At 40.5% G+C, this 20,268-nt stretch overlaps 3 protein-coding genes across 14 annotated transcripts in view; 1 reads left to right on the forward strand and 2 right to left on the reverse strand.

The window, feature by feature from the left end:
• LOC103150502 (Fc receptor-like protein 5) lies at positions 1–7,577 on the reverse strand. Of its 2 annotated transcripts, none has more exons than XM_007570153.2 (11): positions 7,310–7,577; positions 7,181–7,207; positions 5,980–6,258; positions 5,619–5,912; positions 4,669–4,941; positions 3,767–4,075; positions 2,568–2,621; positions 2,380–2,481; positions 2,271–2,295; positions 2,104–2,173; positions 1–212 (listed from the first exon to the last, which is right to left on the reverse strand). In XM_007570153.2, exons 1-11 carry the CDS (start codon positions 7,551–7,553, stop codon positions 192–194), a joined length of 1,698 nt encoding a protein of 565 aa, XP_007570215.2. In that variant the 5' UTR covers positions 7,554–7,577; the 3' UTR covers positions 1–191. The 2 variants fall into 2 exon arrangements, with proteins under 2 accessions (XP_007570215.2, XP_016536241.1); XM_016680755.1 differs by having other exon boundaries at positions 2,104–2,182.
• tmc8 (transmembrane channel-like 8) lies at positions 7,514–19,560 on the reverse strand. 8 transcript variants are annotated; one of them, XM_016680753.1, is made up of 19 exons: positions 16,551–16,797; positions 16,318–16,344; positions 15,853–15,904; positions 15,261–15,624; positions 14,398–14,662; positions 13,572–13,720; positions 13,359–13,490; positions 13,215–13,267; positions 12,938–13,077; positions 12,596–12,743; positions 11,109–11,273; positions 10,866–11,017; positions 10,699–10,771; positions 10,362–10,465; positions 10,026–10,212; positions 9,100–9,248; positions 8,808–8,948; positions 8,273–8,351; positions 7,514–7,971 (listed from the first exon to the last, which is right to left on the reverse strand). In XM_016680753.1, the coding sequence occupies exons 4-19, from the start codon at positions 15,301–15,303 to the stop codon at positions 7,849–7,851; spliced, it is 2,103 nt and encodes a 700-aa protein (XP_016536239.1). In that variant the 5' UTR covers positions 15,304–15,624; positions 15,853–15,904; positions 16,318–16,344; positions 16,551–16,797; the 3' UTR covers positions 7,514–7,848. The 8 variants fall into 8 exon arrangements, with proteins under 8 accessions (XP_016536239.1, XP_007570217.1, XP_007570219.1 ...); XM_007570155.2 differs by having other exon boundaries at positions 15,261–15,650; XM_007570157.2 differs by lacking the exon at positions 16,318–16,344.
• The window catches only part of tmc6b (transmembrane channel-like 6b), a 20,485-nt gene continuing 17,107 nt past the window's right edge, over positions 16,891–20,268 (forward strand). The window contains exon 1 of one of the 4 annotated variants that reach the window (XM_007570162.2): positions 16,891–17,130. The gene's annotated coding sequence lies outside the window, so the exon portion shown is untranslated. Of the gene's footprint in view, positions 17,131–17,294; positions 17,441–20,268 lie in introns of those variants that run through there. The other 3 variants (XM_007570161.2, XM_007570160.2, XM_007570164.2) reach the window with 3 other exon arrangements.

The raw sequence follows: 20,268 nt of genomic DNA on the forward strand, positions 1-20,268 counted from the left end.
TTTTACATCTTTAGGATTTATTTGCAAAATTACAAAGTACAGTAGAAGTTCAACTCATTGTATCACCCTTTATACAGGAATAGCCCACTCTTAGAATATTTTATAAAACATATCAGATTATTGAAAGCAGAAAGTTGGTTACTTCATAAATAAATAATAATTAGCATAAATCAGGATCTTCTTGGATGTTTTCATACTGTGATTTCAGCCGTCTGAAACAGAAACAAAGACAGAATTCGCATGTCTTTTTTTTTTGTTTGCAAGTTATATGTTTTTTATATTGCAAAGTTTATAGTCTGCATGGGAGCCAAAGTACGGCACAAGCTAAAATATCAACAAAAATAAAATAAAAATAGTCCAATCACGTTAAGTCAGGTCAAAATATGTTTTGCGTGTACAGTATTTTCTTTTTCTTTTCAAGTGTTTTAGAAAATGAAAGACCTTCAGAAATGTATTTGAAAATTGTGTCCATTTGTGTCATTAAAAATTAAAAGTGTACAATACTAAAAAAAAATCTAATTTTAGAGGTGACAAGTAAAATAAAATCTAAACTAAAATTATGACGGATAAATAAATTATGTGGGTGACATGTGGCAAAATTATTCAGGTGGAACAAAAACTTTTTAAGACGTGGCGAAAAAAACAACAACAAAAAACTAAACAAAAAACTAAACTGTATCAAATTGGCGAAAAAAAAGCATTCAGAACAAAAACACAAATCCTAAAATTACAAAGGAAATATATTGACAATAATATGATTTTTTTTGTATTATATATAATTATAATTCTATAATTATATATAATTATAATTCTATAGATCTATTTAAACAATTTCAATTGTCAAAGTGAAAAAACCCCATTAATAAATGTGGATTATTAAAAAAATATATAATTCGATATGAAACTGTTGTTATTTTTAGAATCCATTCAAAACTGACTAAAACTATTTAAAGAATCTAACTACAATTTTTAAAAAAATATGTAAAGATGAAATGCATGAAAAAAAAACAACTAATAAAAAGCTGACTGAATTGTTCTCGCTGCTGCTGCTGTTCCTGCTGGCGGTCGCAGCTCCAGTGACGCCAGCAGGTGACGGATCGCCTCGCTTTGCCTAAACTCAGCCCACGTTGTGACGGCGAACAGATAAAACAGGCTTTACTCAGCAAATTCAGTCGGGTCTGTGAAAACCACCAAACGCTATCACCAGCTCTGCGTGTAACTCCTGCAGCTGTTGCTCTCAGAGATCATGTGTCATCACATGGCGGCTGACACACTGTGGTTGTTTTTCTGCTCTAGAAACTGAGCGACCCGCCTCCATTGATTAAACTGTGAGATATGACGAACGGACGCAGCTGAAAGCTTACGCTTTTGCCAAAATCATATGTTCTAAGACGTAGGAGCATATTTTAAGCATCTAGGGGCTGAAAGACTAAAGACCAGCCTGAGTGAAGAAGCTTAAAGAGCTTCTTGTCTCACATAAATCTCAAGATGACGAGCGGTTAAAAGCTCAAACCAGCAGGTCAGAGATGGGCGACGTGTTCACTAACATCTGCTGCAGAGAGCAGTCATATTTTATGTTATGTTATGTATTTATTTATATTGTTTATGCCCATAAACAATGCTATAGCTGTGTGTAACCTACATAACAGGGACATATTTTTTTTCCAGTGCAACACTTTATTTCTAAAAACTTTTATTTGTTATTCTTTATTTAACCTGCAAGTTCTTTGTGATTATCATCTGTATATTTTTTTTTTTTTTGAGGGAGACCTGGCAGACAATTGAATTAACATTAAAACACATAAAAATAATAATTTTGCTTAATCAACTGTATCAATAAAGGACCTCCACTAATTTTATTAGTTAACATTTCTTTCCAGAGAGCAGCAACTGGGTCCGGACTGGAAACATCACAATAAACTTAAGCACACAGAGTAAGTGCCCCCTCTATTGATTACTTCTATATCGTTTTATAAAAGTGCTGCAGAGCAAATATAGCTGTTAGTGCAGCTTTAAATAAAAATAAAAACATGGGGTTTTGAAGTAAAGTATTTCATTATCACGGCAGAAAAGTTGATTAACTCTGGCGTACTCCGGGTTTACCTGGTTCTGGACACGACGGGACGAAGTGTCCGTCTGAGACTCCGGCTCAGAGAGATGAAACGGTATTGTGCTGGAATCACAGGAAATATGGCATTTCATGTGTGTCGACAAGACGATTTAAATCAAAGAAACGATAAAATGGCTTTAAATTAAGTGGCAGAACTTACTTAGCTGCAGAAACATTGGCAGGAGCTGCAAATAAGACACATGCAGAGAGCAACAAATGAGTACTGCATTTCAGTGGGACAGACTGCACCCACGCTTTGCTGCACAGACCTGGGGAGTGGCCAAGCATCTTGAACAGACAGGCCGAGGCCACCGCCAGCATCAGCAGGAAGAAGCAGCAGAACACTAAGGTGATAACTTCAGTGAAAAACTCTGCAGGTCAGAAGATACAAAGAAGTTAATCTAACACATCGTGGCTTTATTAGAGTACATTACTAGTGTGGTATATTATTTTTTACTTTGTGAAGTTTCACTGCAGAATGATGCCTGAGTCATCGAGTTGAGGATTTCCTCTGGTTGACGGAAAAACAAGCAGAAAAAACATGACCAGAATTAAAATCGCTCATCGCTGCAGCTGATAGAGAACAACAAAACGATGCATGAATGTGAACCGGGGACGGGGTGGGGATGCATGGTTTTTGATTTTGTTTTTGAAGTAAAAATGTGAAAACTGTGGTGTGTATTTGTATCTGGCATCCCTGTCTCAGGTCTAAGAAAACAACATTTTGGTCCATTCCTCTCTGCGTAATATCCCACAGTCAATCAGATTGGATGGAAAAAATCTGTAACACGTCGGTTTTCAAGTGCATATTATTCCCACAAATGCTCTGGACTTTGACTAGGCCATTCTAACGCATCGATATGCTTTGATCAAAGTGTAGCTCTGGTTCTGTTTCCTTCACCACAGACTCAGAGCTTTTATTCCAGGTTATCTCCTTCTATCTCCCCATCAACTCAAACTAGATTCTCTGATAAAGAAAAGATTCCCCACACCATGACGCTGCCATGCAAGTTTGTTTAACTCATATACTTTTAATTTAAAGTACTTATAGTTAAAAGACCTTAAACCTCTTAGATTGGGATTCAGTGACTGGAACAGCTAAACAGCTGATTTCTGTTTTCACCAAGTTAAAAAAAAATAATCCAGAATTTCTCGTTTGAAACTACTGATGAAGGGTGAAATGTTTTGTTCCACTGGCAGATTATTTCACTTATAACTTTTACTTTCTTAAAACGATCAGCGTTAAAAAATAAGCGACTTAAAAAAAGGCTCATATTTTTTTGCTCAAAACTTGCCTGTAAACTGGTTTTATTTTATTTCAAGTAAGATATTTGCACTGGAAACTAGACCAAAAATACTTGGTCTTGATAATGTTTTATAGTTTTGTAGTTTTATACTTTAATAAAGTTAAGAAATAGCATATTAACCCAAGTAGTACTTATTTTACTTCAGCTTTGAATGGAAAACCAAAGCGTATAATAATGCGGCATAAATCAGAAATGTTACACATCTATTTGTTTCCTTTGTCCTGACTGTTTAAAGTATTTGTATCCTGGACATCCGGTGCCTAAAACCGTGCAGACTATGAGGGATAAATGATGGGAAACGTGAGAGTGCATCTCCAGCTTTTCATTTATGATAAATATCTTTTCTCACCGGTGATTTGGACAAGTACAGCGGCGCTTTCGGCCCAGGGCCCCGAGTCCTCGTAGCTGTCTCTGGCCCTGCAGCGGTAATACCCAGAATCCTCTGCGCTGAGCTGAGTGAGGAAGAGGACTTGCTTTTGGCGGGACAGGACAGCCTGAGGCCGAATCTCCTCGGGCAGAAGAACGGAGTCGTTGAGGAGCCAGGAGAAGAGTGGGAACGTCCCTCTGCTGAGGCGACAGCTCAGCCTGGCAGCGGTCAGCGTGGCCTCGGCGCCGTACAGATAGTCCACTTCCACTCTCACGTCCGGCCCGACCGGGACTGGAGACGCAGGAAGAGGACAACAGGAAGGCCATGAGCTCAATGGGTATGCAGAGTAAAATAATAATAATAATAATAAACCCCAATATTTTTGGTTTATTTAGCTCGTCATAGAGAAAAAATATGGGTGTTCACTTTTCAAAGTCATATTTTCAACATACTTTTATGAATGTCAGAGTTTCAAACTAAACTTTCAATTCACAGGTTAAATGTTTAGTACAGAAACTAAATATTTAACTTTCAAATTAAATATACAGTTTAAAAAATATTTAGTTTGAAAATATCTACCAGCTCAGACTTTAACACTTAGTTGGCAAACCACATATTTAGTTTGCAAAACATTTAGCTGCAAAATAAATATTTAGCTTGGTAACTAAATATTTTACTTGCTAATTATTTAGTTTGGATCTCTGACGTTTAGAAATGTGTAAGTAACAAATATGACTTTGACAAATTATTACTCACATTTTTGTCTCTAAATATAACGGCCGGTCATAGAGAAAGGTTGATGAAGAGGAATTAAGAAGTGGCTCCCCCTAAACGAGGGAACCAGCAGTGTGGATCACAGAACTGACCCTGAACACACGTCTCACCTACTTCCAGAGCGAGGGCCTCACTCTTCAGGTCCTGCACCTCCGTTCTCCCTCGGCACCGGGCCTCTCCCATGTTCAGTCCGAGCACGACGGGAACGTCGAACCAGGCGGCGAGGGACTCTGCAGCTGTGGCGGACCTCACCTCCCTGCCGTCCAGTAGCAGAGAAAAGCTCACAGGTGGACTTCCTCTTGAGGACCGGCAGGTTACGTTTCCATGGTAATTCTGCCCGTCTTTGAAAACAGAGATGGAAATTTCCGGTTTTGAGATCTTGACTGTGGAACAGGAGAAAGAAATGGAGAGAGAGAGAGAGAGGATGTATTTTAGAAGAAACTTAAACAAACCAACAATTTCACACAACAAATCCATCCAACACCCAGGGATGAAGTTAAAAACAGAGTCAAAACCTGTCAGGTCGTGGGTTATTTTGGGGTTTGATTATTTGATTATAGTTTTGATTACTGTTCTTTGTTTGCCTCATATTCTCATTAGATCAGCCTAATTTCTGTTTTACTTTAGTCCTTTTTAGTGATTCTAGTTTAATTCTGTGTATTTATTCCTTGTGTCTAGTTTTTTTTTACAGCTCCCCTGTTAGCTCTCTCTCTCCTCTCACACCTGCAACCTGTTTCTAATCAGCCATCTGTTCCTTGTTTAGTAATCAGGCTCCCCAGTATTTTTACCACTCATTCTCAGTCATTCCTCCCTGGTTCCTCCAGTTACTTTCCCTTTACATCCTGGCAGCTTTGTGCCTAGTTCCTGTGTTTTTTGTTCTGCTCTGGCTCCCTGTGTTGTTTTTTGTAAGTTTTTGTTGTCAGTTTTCATTAAATATGAAACCAACTCTCCGCCTCGGCCATATCTGCATTTAGGTCCGACTTCACCACCACAAGGCACAACAAAACCCTTCATACGAAGAGATGCAGCATGCATGAAATATCGTTTTGTTGGCATTTACCTTTGACTGTCACCTTGACCTCTGCGCTGGTTGAATACCTGCTGATGTCTTGGACCACAGACCAAGCAATGCAGCTGTAGCTTCCCTCCTGGTCCAGAGTCACCTCCTCCATCACAAGTTTGTTCTCATAGATAACAAATCCAGCGGTCGATGAGGTCACTTCCTTCCTGTTAAGGTGCCAGGTGTACTTAAGGTCAGATCCTTGCTCGGCGTCGCAGCTCAGGACGATTCGTGACCCCTCATAGGCAACCGGCGGGGAGGGCTCAGAGGTCACTCTTGTGTTTGATGGCGGAGCTAGAAATAGATAAAGAGCATTAGACTGAGTGTGAAGCTTGGGAACCCAGACAAGTCCAATACTTACTGACTACAGTCAGTTTGATCCCGTTGCTGAATCCTGATTTTCTTTCAGCAAACGCCCTGCACCGATACGAGCCGCCTGAAGCTGCTTTGACTTTCAGGGGAAACACTGCAGGTTGGCTCCCTTTTTGGCTGACTTCTGTGGCGAGTGGGACACGATCCTTTATCAGCCTGTAGGCGACCCGAGAGGACAAGCCGGGGGCAAAACAGCGGAAGACCGCCCTGGTGTTGAGGTAGGCTCTGTCAGGGCCGGACAGCACCGGACGGAGAGAACCTGGCTCACCTGGAGATCCAAGCCAAACTTATTGTAAAGAATGTACTAATGTGTATATGTCCTCAAAAATCTTTATGACAAACTAGTGGAAGGGTCAAGTTGAAATTGGCAGACTCACGGCAGTAAAAGAAGGACAACTGTTCTTGAAATCACATTTTCTTGGATTAGTAATGGTAACCATCCAAAGAAAGCATGCATTTATGATCACATTGTATCAAAATATGCAGAAAACTGCTGCTGACAATCCGAGAGAGTTGATTACAGGCGTCATGGCATTAAAGTTTTAATGTTTTAGGATTTTATCTTGAATTTGTGTATTCGACCTTTGATCTTTCATGCGTCTTGAATTTGGTTTCGTATTTTAAAGTCGGTTCTCGTCTCTCTGTGCAGGGATTGCTGTACTTTCATCAGGAAGAAACAATTTCCCTTCTTGTTTTTATTTGATCCCTTTATGGATTTAAGCTCAACTGCCACTTTATTATATGCTAGTACTGGATTGGCAACTAAACCTTAATCCTTCACAGCACAGATTAAGCACTGAAGGCATTGAATCTTCCATTATATCAAATTGTAGCAGGTGAGTTGGTTGGATTTTGTCATCCTTGCTACATACACTGTTAAACGTTGCTGCCGGTTACTTACCCTGTGTTTTCTGTCTCACACCTATAATTAGATTTTGTTTTTTGTTGATAATCAGCAAGCCAAAGTGAACTCAGAAAGTCTGTAATCCAAATTTGACTGAATATTTTCTCATAAATCCCTTTAAAACACCAGTTTCACCCATTTTTCCAGTTCACCATAGAAACATTCAAATGTGTCCTCCTGAAACTTTTTTTTTCTGCCACACCGTTTATAAAGTGCACCAAAGTGTCTGAAGAGTTTTCACTGGTTGACAGTAAACGCTGCTGCATATCTGAACAATCACACTTACCTATCGTAACAGGCAAACTTGCAAGAGCTAAAAACAAAAAACCAAAAACCAAATCAACAACACGAGACAGGAGGAATATCAGCCCAGAAAATAAACCATTCAGATCTTAATAACTCCCAAATTACTCACCCAGAATTGGCAGTAAACATAAAGCGAGTAGGTTCTTCATAACAAGACTATGAATGTGTCTTTGGCATGGTCCTTTCTGCATGTACGTCTCATTGCATGTGCATGTGTAAGGCATGGTGCTGGGACACATATGTTGTGTGTAGATAACGTAACAGAGGGGACGTTTTGCTATGACGGCATACAAAGAGCCTGGAAAACACGGAATTAGTGCAAAAAAGTTTAATAGACATACAAATAAAAACATTTACAGCCTCTTGAATAATATTAAATTAACATTTAGGAATACTACCAAGCTCTATTTTCCATATAGAGAGGTTAATGTGCACGTCATCAATGTTAACACTGATAAAAGGCCTTCCAGCAGTCTGCGCACTGTTAGCTTTATCACAGGCGTATAAAAGGCTTGCAAGAATAATCTGAAAATGTCTTTTTACAGAATTGGGTCACAAGTTTCAATAGGTCACTCTGCTCCTTTGTGAATAATTCAACATATGCCTTCTTGTTTTCCATCATTTCCAGATGAGAGTAAACTGGGAGCATCAGGGAGCGCCGTGGAGGGGCCGTTTCTGTTCCACAGCAGCAGGACGGACTCTGTTTGGGTTCTTGGGACCTCTCAGTAAGGTGGCATGCTGCTTCACCAGGAAGCGTTTATCCGAGCTGCACTGTGGGAGGACAACAGCAAGAATACACACGTAGCATTAACACAAACAGGACAGAAGCTCATCAGGTGATGAGAGCCAAAGTAAACAAATGTTTCCTTCTTTCACAAAAATGAGCCGATTGTTCCCCACAATTACTCAGTTTTCTTTGCGTCATGCTAATCCTGACATTGAACAGGATTAAAATGGAATCCTGTGAAATGTCCCCCACTTTTTGAGACTGGATAGAAACTCTGAACATTTCACAATGGGATGCTATAACAATCAAACAATTATCAGAGTTAAAAATGATTTGGAAGCTTACCATAATCAGCATATCTTTAAGCCTTTCGATTGCCTTCCGGTTGGCGCGTCCTCGTGACACGTACGATGTCAGGATGATGCTGAGGACACAAAATGTTGCGTTTTCATTTCACATCACATCTGATCTCCAGTGGTTCCAATCAGATCAACGCAGAGTTGATGGACAGCAACCACACAACACGCATGGTAGCTTGCGAAACTATTCATACCTCTTCCAAATAGACTTCAATGGATTTTATTGGGATTTTATGTGACGTAGCAACACAAAGTGGATCATCGCACGTAAAGCGGAAGAAAGGGGAAGCACAGTTTTCAGGTTTTTTGTTGTACAAATAAAAATCTGGAAGCCGTTCTTGCTATTCAGCCATTTTGAATCAGTACTTCTGAAGTCGCTTCCACTGAAGTTTGTAACATGATAAAACATGAAGAGCGATGTTCAGCATGTTCTGGTACCACCTGTTGGCAGTAACTTGTTCTTCAAACAGGTAAAGCTGCATTCCTCTTTGTGATAAAAGATGGCGCCGAATGTAACTTACATCTCACCCAGCAGGAGAGGCAGGGCAAAGGCTTGTGAGGACAAGTACTTGAGAACGTTCTGGACTGAGTCGGGAAGACTTTTCACGCAGGTTTCTGTCACGGTGAGCACAGTTTCATTTTTAAGCGGACCACAGGAGATCCTGAAGCAGGAAATGGAGAGAAAAATATGTATCAAAAAACGTTAACAAAAAAACACACACACAGAATTTGAACAATTTTAGATAGAAAGCTGTTCCTGAGACATGTAGTGTCATATTGTAAATACTGAGAGAGTAATGGAACAGTGTGTACGTGTTTGTTCTCTCAGCCAGGTGGAAGTCAACGATCGGCGCGGCTGCAGCCATGACGAGGCCCAGCAGCAGCATGAAGTGGAATAAAACCGACGAGCTGGAGGCTCGGAACATCCGCTGCTCCGCCTCACAGCACCGCAGGACACCAAACTGAAGAAACGCAAGGAGATTTGAGTTTTATTCCCACTTCACCGATCAAAAAGTTGCAATCAATTACAAAAAGTACAATTTAGATTTTTTCTTTATGCCAAATGTTTAGGAAAGCGCCTGTGGTAATATTTATCGCCGTTATTAGGATGAATATTTTCCTATAATTTTTCAGACTGGTATCCAAATGGAGGACATCGTCCAAGAAACAACAGCTGCGAACACAAGGACTCATGTCTTAGTAGATTCGAATATCATATTTATAAAACTAAGAGTTTATTTTGTACCAGGCACACTGTAATTTAAGCTAACAATGCTAAGCTAACTGGTTGCTAGCTTTGTAACAAACGGTCTACTTTAGGAGGCGATGAAGGAACTAGAAACATCTTAAATTAAAAATATACGTTTGCCTGCCGTCCAGTCTTCTGGTTTCATTAGTTAGATTTTTAAAAAGTTACATTAGGAAAATTAACAACACAAGTGGGATGCATTAGTCAGGCATAACATTACGACCACCTGCAGGTGAAGTGAAAAACTCTTAAGTGATTATCTACTCGTGGCAGAATCCTGCTAGTGGGTGGGATGTGTTGAGCAGCAGCAACGCCTGCGGATAAAAAAAATTGTAAAAAGGTTTGTACTGTTTATGAGATAGAAAATGCACCCGAGTTTATTGAATGCAAAGTCGCATAACCGCAAACCAATCAGGGTCCTCACCCTGGTCATAATATTATGCCTGATCAATTTATTTGATCATGCAAATCTCTTGTTTCGGTCTGCTACCTTTTGGATGTAGAATATCACCAGCAGGCTGACTACTCCGATCATAGGCAGCAGGGGGCAGTAATACACCCCAACCCAGAACACAGTTTGGATGTAGACCAGATCCAGAACTTTGAACGGGATCAGGAACCGCTGCCTCCCGCACAGCCGGACCAGCAAGCATGTTGGGCGCTTCTCCTGCAAAAGCCTGCCAAACAGCAGGAACACAAGCACGTTCATCAGCTTGGTTAAAAAAAATAAAAATAAAAAAAAATAAAACATTGGGCATGCGTGGGCTTTCTGTAGAAATCATCACAATGACTATGAAAGAAACTGAGTGATCTCAAGCAAACCCACTTCCTGGGGTAGTTCACCAAAAAAGTGTTGCAGAAAGTGGTGAGGAAGTTGAAGATGCACAGTTTGTACATCTGAATGCCAATCTGGTTTTCCCTGCACATACGCTGCAAAGAAAACACACAACAAAGAAAGAAAAAAAAAAAGTCAAAAGGAGAATTTTTTTAAAAAAAAGTTCCCGTAGTTCAAGCAAAACCGAAGTCAAACCGGAGTCCGCGCTCATAATCTATGCTAATAAATTCTACATCTTTAAATCATTGCCAAGTTTTAACAGAGTAACTCAGATCAGGTTGGTTTTATGAAGGTAAAATATGAACCTGCTCCTTTCACTTTCACTTACATTTTCTACTGATGTTGTTTTGAAGAGGAAAAATAAGTAGATCCCCAGGGAAGCCAGCTTCAAGAAGATACTCCTGAATAAAAAGACACGGTGAACCCTCGTGGCCACGTGTGTGTGTGTGTGTGTGTGTAACCTTTACAAGGCGTTTGCCTCCGTCTGCCTCTCACCTCACAAGTGTTGCATTCACTTGAACGGTTAGTGAGTAGTCCTCGAAAGATGAGATCTTGCGGAATATCTGAGGGAGAACTAGGTCCACAGAGGTGATGGTGATGGGAGAAAGATACTGAAGAATCAGCCTGAGAATCCACACTTGGTTCGACTATGAAAAACAGACATTAGCCATTTTTTTCAAACAATATTTATTCATGTATTTGCTGCAGAAATACAAAACTTCAGGATGAAATCCTTACCTCTTTAAGGGATACGTTTGTGGAGTAGTAGATGAGGGTAAAAGCTCCACCGAGCAGAAAGACAACAATCAGGTTGAGGATGAACCTCAGCAGGTAGAGGCGCAGCTTTTGTCCCAGAGTCCTTTGAGCCTTTTTCAAGTTGAACTTCCTCTCCTCCAGGAAGAGCTGCCAAACAGATTTTTAATTTTTTTATTTTTATTTTTTTGCAGCACAAATGTCTAGATCAATATTTGGTGTAGGTCAACAAGATGCACAAGAGTAACTTCCTTTTAAGTGATTTTTATATAGTAACAAAGATCACACCTATAAACGTCACTTTAATTTGTTTTGGAGATAAGCGGAAGAAATACTTTCCTAGTGAGGCCTGAGGTACAAAATCAGGAGATAAATAAGCTGTTTGCCTCTTGCAATGCGTGTGTTTTTTGTTTTTTTAAAGCTGCAGTAAATTTTAAAAAATATGTTTTCTACATATCATTATGCCCTGATGGTATGAAACAGATAATCTGAGTCTTCCACCTCCTACCAGTGCTACTGCTGCTATCTCTCTGAAACAACCAGTCAGAACCAGGAGGAGGGTCTTAGAGCTATCAATCATACCTGTGTATGCACCGCTCGCACCCTCTCCCCTTTCTCATCAACAGAGCTTGTTGTGGATGCTCAGGCTAGTTAGCGTGGCCACTGATGACGGTGGATAAAGTTTTGTTTCTCCGCCATTAGCACATTAAGCAGACGATACACAAGACGCTCCTCCTGCTTCTGATTGGTTGTTCCTGACAAATGGAAATGGTAACACTGGGAAGAGGTGGAGAAGCTACATGTTTCCATAGATCATCTGGCTCTTGTCATGCTGTCAGGACGTATGAAGAAGTATTTTTTTAATGAAAGTTACATATTGCAGCTTTAAGTGGTTCAAAGGTCTCCCGAGTGACACGTTCGGTCAAGTCATATATAAAGACGACGACAACACAACAGAACAAAAATGACAATAGAAAGAAAGACAAGTCAGAGCTAATTTAACTGAGAATGAAAGAGGGATCCAAGTTTCAAAATAACAGAAAAATAAAAATATTCAGACCATACTTATTTGAAACAATCAACGGTCTAAAGTATTTTGGACAGTTGTATATAGAGCTGTACCTTGTTTGTTTGTTTTTTTTTGGCACTTTGACAGGCATCGTTTTGTTTTTTTGTTTTTTTAATACTATTAAGCTGCGTTACTAACCAGCTCCTGAATTTCTTAGTTTTCTATGTATTTTGGATCTGTGTGAAACATCACACGCCTCCGTAAAAAGATTCCCATCAGGAGTATTGAAATGGTTGCATTCTGGCCAGACACGTCTCAGCTTTCCAACACTCGGCTCACAGAAGAGTTTCACGCCGTTGCCGTTTCAAACGGCACCGTTTTGTTTTCTAGCATCAGGTCGGCAGCTGTGAGCGTGGCCCAACAGGAAGTTGTTACCTGCAGGTGTGTCTCCTCCTTCACTCACCTTGAGGTCATTCCTGATGAAGCTCTGCTTGAGCTCTGCAGACTTTGAATGCTGGATGGTGTAGTCCCAGCCACAAAAGACCTTAAAGCTCACGTTCATGCTGGTTCGCTTCTCGAGCATCCAGGTGTGCTTGTAGCCAACGATTGTTCTGCAAGGGGAGGAAAAAGAAAAAAAAACGTGCAAACCAAGGATTAAATGTCTGAAGGTTTGTGAGGAAAAAGCTTTAAAATGAGTTTCTGGGGTTTCATTTTTAAAGCCTGGCATTTTAACAGGCACATTTTTGAGATCCCATGTAAACCGAGGGTGATTGATGTTTCTGCAGCATTGCTGTGGTTTACTGACCTGCGGACAACCATGATGAGACTGAGGAAGATGATGCAGAGGATCCCAGCCAGGTAAAGCAGGGGTGTGTTCAGACAGTCGTGGTCCAGAGAGCCTCTGGTGTAGAAGCCAAAGAAAACAGGCGAACGAGCCAGAAGTCCCTGGTTTAAAAGAAGCAGAACATGTGCTCATGCGTGGCCTACAGCAGGCATCTTTTGTTTTAAGCTAAAATATGACAACGTGGCTTTTCTTCACGTCTAAAACAATCAGCATTCATGTACAGAATAATGACTCCTACCGTTCCCACGAGGAAGTCTAACACAGAGTCGTCTCCGCCAAATCGCAACCATTCTGTGAAATAACCGAGATTTAACTCCACATATGTCTCAACCGCATTTCTGCTTTATACGTTATACCAGAGGTGAGTTAGATACAACCATACCTCTGCTGTTTTTGCCATAAAACCCTGTGGGCCCCAGGATGAAGCCGCTGATCAGAGCACAGTGCAGCAGGTTCAAGTAGATCAGATATCTGAGGAACACAAAGTAGGACTTCACTCCGACGCCAAACCTCCCTGAAAATCAACGGGGGAAAAAAAAAAAAACAGGATCAAAAGGTGCAAAAAAGAAACGCGGGTCTTCAAAGTTTCTGTTACCTTGAATTTTGTGGAGTGTGTGTTTCCAAGGCAACAAGCTGGCTCCCGCCTCCCTCATGTGAGCCCAGACCCTCTTCCTGTTGATGCTCTGGCTCCGCCTCCATGACTCCCAGAAACCAATGTTGCTGATCTGCATTTTCCTCCTTTCCCTAATTAACAGCAAATGTATATTTTTTACATACTTAATATGTCACACATCCAAACATTAAAGGGCACAAAGTTAAACTTGAAATATGTGTAACATTAAACTGAATCTCACCGAGATTAAAACTTTTCAGTTTAAGTAAATTAACTCTGTCATCCTCCTGGATGACAGAACCTCTCAACTCATCCTTCAAGCTGAGCCTGGCTTTTCCAGGAAGCTCAAGCAGTTTGTGTTTGTATTAAATACGATCATAAATGTCTGCAAACCGCAGAATTTGAAGAAAGTTGAAGCGACGCTCTGAAAAAGTTAACATGATTCAGACATGGTGCTCTGACCACAGTTACGAAATCCTGCCCATCCTGAACTGTTGCCGTCTGAAATTCACTCAACAGCAGGAATACGACCAGAACTACAGCGGTCACTTCAGCTTCAAGATTCTCACCAAAGTTTGTTTAGAAAGTGGTTATCCATAGTCTGACAGCACTGAACTAAAAACAGAAGATATATTTTTCCAAAAAACAGTAACTTTGTTCTACTTTGAAGAAATCTTTTTTTTTTTAGCACCAACAACTAATAATATTTGAATCAAGTGCAAGCTGTGACCCCTTATTTTACGTTAGCAGTTCCACTTTTAGAAAACAGACTACAGTTTTAAATATATATGTTCATAAATGTTCCCACCTTGCGCTCCTCTTCCCCTGCATACAAATGGGCAGGTCTCGCAGTGGCTGCAGCGACAGCTTGTCTCTGGGTCCTCTTGACTGGCTCTCAGCGCCGAAGGCCTCGTCGGGTCGCGGGCCACCCGACCTGAAGGCCTCGCTGCTTTTCAGCATATCATAGCTGTCCTGCTGGGACCGGACAGCCTGGACACTGGGCAGCAGGTCAAATATCTCTGTCTGGTAGTACTCACATGAGTCTGACGACAGGGTGGACTGGACGCTTTCGTCTGTTCGGACAGCAAAAAAGCAAATCGGCACAATGTACGTTGAATTCACGCAAAACAGAAACCCGTCTCTGCAAATGCACTAATCTGAGATAGTTTAACAACATAGAGTCCTGCCAAAGGTTGAATTAGTCTTGAACCTTTTGAAAAATCACAAGCTTCAGGGTAATTTCCTGAGATTATTTGCTTAAGTGCAAGTCAGTCTGTCCAATAATAGCTGAATCCCAGAGCAATGATCAGAGGCTCAGCAGGAAACCTACATCTGAACAACTAAAAAAGAAAGGAGTCAAAGTCCAGCACATCTCCATCATCTTCAGCCATGTTCTCATTAAAAGGAGAAGAGGTGACTTTAGGTTGCGACTTAAAAGTCTAGTTTTGAAAATAACTAAACACAGACTAACCAGCTCCTCAGAGAGCCAAGCACATAAACCTGTTTCATGAAACAGCGCAAAACACAGGCTTCCTGTGAACTTTATGCCTGCGAGCTAATAGTTCTGATCGCCTTACACACATCTGTAGAAAATACAAGCTCTCTTATCTCACTTTGTCACACACACACACACACACACACACCGAGTTGAAAAATTGAGATGTTTCTTACCTGACAACAGTCTCGTGAAGTTCACCGTTTTCTGGCCCTCCATTGTCCCTCCCAACGCACTTCCTCTTTAATTGCAAACTAAGCTGTCCGTCCTCAAAAGCAACACATACTGTCGACTTCTCTGCTCGAGCTGCAACTCAAAGTTTCAAAAAAGTGAAAAGTCACTTCCGAGTCCTGCATCAAAACGCCCCGCTTCACGCCTCGCAGCAGACGCCATGCAGAAGTGTTTCTGAACAGCTGACCGGCTCTGTCTCGCACTGCTGGGACCGCTTCCGTTTCTCAAGGTGGAGCAGGTGTAAAATTGGTCCAAACTGAGGCTGAAGTTTTGACAGATCGCAGGAAGTCACATGACAGGGCTTCCTGCCTGTCGAGAAGAAATGCACAAACACACTGGGGTGGGAGGCAAAAAGCACAGAGATATTTAGGGAAGGAATGAGGTGAAACATCTTGACTCATGACTGACTCTGATGTGTCGTTTAAATCCAACAAAAAGTTAGTAGTAATTTGTCTTAAACTGAATTTTTTAGCATAAGTTCAAGCTCCTTCTTGTCGTAGTTTCCACTTTTGCTAATTAGAAAAATAGATCACAAACCTGTTAGGCCATATAGGTCGACATCACTGCCTCCTCTCAGGGAAGCTGTTCACTGTTTACGTAGCCAGTGAGAGATGGGGGAAAAAAAGGAGGTGATGAAACACAAAGACGTTTTACACCCACTCTCAGGAGACCACAAAGACATTTGAGGTTTCCAGTCAATACATTCTTAAATGGTATCGACGTCATTTCTAAGCTGCTGTTTCCACATGATTGGTTTCCATTCTACTGAAACTGTCAAAGACACACTCTGCTTTGGCCAGAAACAAAGGGATGTTAGAGTTTGGCTTTGAGACAAAGAATGGAAACAGAGAGAGGAGAAGTTGTTGAGCTTTTGTTCAAAGTACTTGGAGAGGAAGCAGAGAGTTGGCAACCAAAGTATTTGCATATCTTTACACTTAGAAGCAAAAATAAAAAACAGGAAACCTCAGATTGGTGTGTGGAAAAGATATGCTGGTCAAGTACCTTTTTGTGTGCAAAAAGCAACTTCTTCTGCAAAACACAAAAATAAATCTAGAAATTTGATCCACACTGATTAAAAGTTGGTTAAATGAATCTGCCCATCACCATTAATAACCCTAATTAATCATTGAGTCAGGTGAGTTACAATGGGAAGTTCTGACTTTGGTGGGCTGAACGCATATATTCATCCCATACTTTTCAGATTCAAATTAAAATCATTTATCAATTTTACTCACATAATTATGCTCTTCTTTCTGTTTGTTTAGACATTTTTCAAGCACAGACATCAGGTACTGATACATTAGGAGTGTCATTTGGGTCACCTGTTTTCATTTTAAAATGATCACTGCCTGGTTTGGAAATATCACAATTAAGGGCTCAACAGTAATTAGGGTGGAAAAAGTGGGTCACTTCAGCAAAAACACACTGTCTGCTATATAAGGACAGCTTTGCTGAGCCATCCTTAATGGTCTAATTTGATTTTTTTTAAAATTGATTTAAAATAAGTAACTTTTTTTTAATATATATATATATATATATATATATATATATATATATATATATATATATAGCTCGGTGTGTTCCCAAAAACATATTATCGTAGCTATGCGCGAACTTGGCCCCTCTCCAAGATTGTTTACTGGAACCTGTTCAGGGTGGGGATGTTCTTAACAGGAAGACGGGACAAAATCCAGCTCTGTCCCATACAACTCCGTCCCGAGTCATTTCATATTATGTGAAAGACTTGTCGTTTGCAGGTCGCTGCTGTTCTTCCACGTTTGAAAAGCTACTTTCAGCCTCCGTTGGTATTTGTGTGTAAGACCGGCGAGTCTGAGTAGGACTGAACCACCCGCGCCTGCTCTGCGGGGGTCGCCTTTACATTAAGTCGATAACCTAACAAAATAGGATACAGACAAAAAAAATAACTTGAAACTCCTCAAAGTCTACATTGGATATTTAAACAAATAGACTTGGTTTTAAACCAATGTCAAACCTGTATCGGTTTTGTTTTAATGTTAAAAGGCAATTCGTTAATGGTTCCTCCCCGCTGCTGGCACAATACTGCAGTTTTGACTGACAGTCCCTCTGGTGGGTCGGTTGAACTGGCTGTCAAGTTAGCTGGTGGGTAAGTTAAACACTGTCTCGGTTTAACTGTGCTTTATTTGACCACCTCTTTACTCTTTCACGTTTAAAATCCAATTATTTTGTTATTTACAACTGTGTCAGGTTACCGAAGACTCTAAAAGTAGTTGTCTCGTTCTCCGCCGCTGTTCGTCAGTTAAAGTTTAGGCGAGTGGACATTTTTAACAGGCAGGACTCAGAGGAGAGTCGGTGTTATAAGTGGTGAGGATGGGGGAGACTGTCCTTTGTTGTTGCCCGGAGCTTGGAGCTGTTTAGGCGGAGGAGGTTTCAGATTCACAATCTGATCGGAGAGTTTTCCTGTTTCTGTGATGGCAGGTAGCTTTGTTCTGCCCTGGGCTCAGAGTTCTTCTTCTGTCTCTGTTTACAACAGGAACTTTTTTGTTCCATTCAGTTCAATATCTCTAAAAGACTCGACGGCAAACCTATAATTTAGAATCCCCTGCTCTGAGTGAGGGCAATTATAGGTCTGGAACAGAGTTCAGTATGAAGTTAAACTGTAACTGGATTCCTGCAATGTTGGAAAAACATTGTTGTTTTGGTAATTGTCAACAGATGCTGGGTTAGGGTGATCAACATCAGCGGGCTAGATGGATAACTGTTTAACTGTTTAGAATTGGCTTTTTTTGAGCATCTGCTTTTTACTGTAATAGAATGATGATCCCATTGAGCTGTGTGTACTTGACTTCAGATGTTGCAGCATGAAAGTATGTTGAGAAAGAAGATCATTAAAATACCTTTTACCTGTGTCATATGCATGCTTGTTTTAAATCCCGACACTCTTGGGTCTTTATGTTGCTCGGCTTTCAATCTGTAACATATAAAATGTTCTGATCCAAGATCTCAAGACAACTGCGAAGTAGAGTTTTAGTCTTTAGATATTGAAGCTTTTAATAAATGACAGTGATCAATCAATCAAAATCAATCAAATTTTATTTGTATAGCACATTTCAGCAGCAAGGCATTTCAAAGTGCTTCATATAATTAAAATAAAAGCAGCATGTGACATTGGAAAAAACAACAACAAATGCACTAACGTGCACTGACCAGGTTACTGCTGGTGATGCCGATATCCGTCTCCTCTTCTGTTAAACTGGTTCCAGTGCTAAGCTGAAGACATTAGCGTAAGCATAGCAACAGCTCTCTCTTTCTCATCTTCAGGTTGTGATATTACTTCTCCCGAAGCTTAAGTAGATTACTGTGCTGCGTAGAGAGCTGAGCTCACAGATATTTCCTGAAATTCACAAACATAATTTCCGACTCGGTTCTTTAACAGCGTCTGTCTTTTGATGCCGCCAGGGGATTTTGTGCTTTTAACTCCTGTTCTCCAGCAGAGCTGCAGATCCTTTGACTGTGATAGTGAAGCACGACAAAAGCACAACTTATTGCTAAAAATAGCACTTAAAAATAAATCTGGGGATAGTAGGGCTTCTGTTTGTGAAGATACTGAGATAAATAAGAATATGTGTTGTGTAATTAAACACTGATTATCCACAAAAAGTGAAAAATGAGCTCTGCTTTAGCACCAGAACCACTTTGGTAGAAATGCCCCATGATGGGGCTTTGTTTGTCAAAATAATAGAAAAAGACAATATTCAACTTCTGTGTCCTAAGAGCCATTTTCAATCAAAATTAATTCCTCAACGTTTAGGTAGCAACTCTACAAATATCAGTCTAGAAAAGTCGTGAATTTCTAAATTGAATTCTTGGAGTTTAGAGGCTGCACGTTAGTCTAAGTTTTGACACGTTTCGTTGTTTTGTCCGCTCTTCCCTCCTTGCTTTAAATCACAGCTGAATCTGTTAGTACCTTTTCTAAGAACTGTGAGATTGCCTTAAAGCTAAAGACAGCTAGAAAGGCAATCAGCTTTAAAGCGGTCAGAGTTTACAGGACAGATGACTTCAAACTCCTTCCTTTTCTTTAGCCCCATGCTGCTGACTATCCTTTTGGTTTCTGTTCTGGATAATAAACATACTTACTTATGATGCAAGGGATTGATTAATCTTTAGCCTTGGATGTCTACATTAATCCACTCAAATCGATGTTTTGTAACACGAGTTTTTCTTTTTCGTCATCTTTGTCTGAATCCAGCCTGAACTCTAATCAGGCTGGATTAGTGGTCGACCACTCCTCTCTTTGTTTCAAGTATATTTAATTTGGCAGGACAAGAGCTCAACTTTGACTCATTGGTCATGCGCTGTGTCCCACTCCCACAGTATCCGCCTCTAACTGAAGGGTCTCAAGAGGACTGTTTATGTCTTGAGCTGCACAGAAAACGCTCGGAGTATGGCAAAAAAAAAAAAAAAGTGCAACATGATCCTAGAAAAGTCTGGTAATGGGGACAAAGCCTGTTTGTGAGAGAGTAACAAGGGAAATCTGTTGGCTGTAGCTTGTGTAACGGGACTTTACGTGAGAGAAAACCAAGTTTCAGAAGGACATTTTCAAACTGTTTGGTTATATTCCTGGTGGATATTCAGAGCTCCATGTGCGCTGTGTGAACTTTATTTACTGAGGACTCAACCAGCAGTACCTTCACCTTGAGAAAAGTGTCTGGGTCTTTGTCTTATCTCACACAGCTGAGCGCTGTGTGCATGTTGTTTTTATGACAGGGCAAGTTACCTTTTATATATAGCAACCTGTGATTGGACACTTTAAAAGGCTGTTTGCATTAGCTGTCTTAGTGTTGAGTTCAATGTACAGGTCACATCTTGACCTGAGTATTTACTCACTCTGCTTTGCAAGACTTCTCTAAATCTATGAGATTGTGAGGACGTTTGTTTGCACCCTACCCCTCGTTAAGTGACCGAAATGTTTTT

The sequence above is a fragment of the Poecilia formosa genome, unplaced genomic scaffold (assembly GCF_000485575.1).
Source record: "Poecilia formosa unplaced genomic scaffold, Poecilia_formosa-5.1.2 Scaffold256, whole genome shotgun sequence".
NCBI classification, from domain to species: Eukaryota; Metazoa; Chordata; class Actinopteri; order Cyprinodontiformes; family Poeciliidae; genus Poecilia; species Poecilia formosa.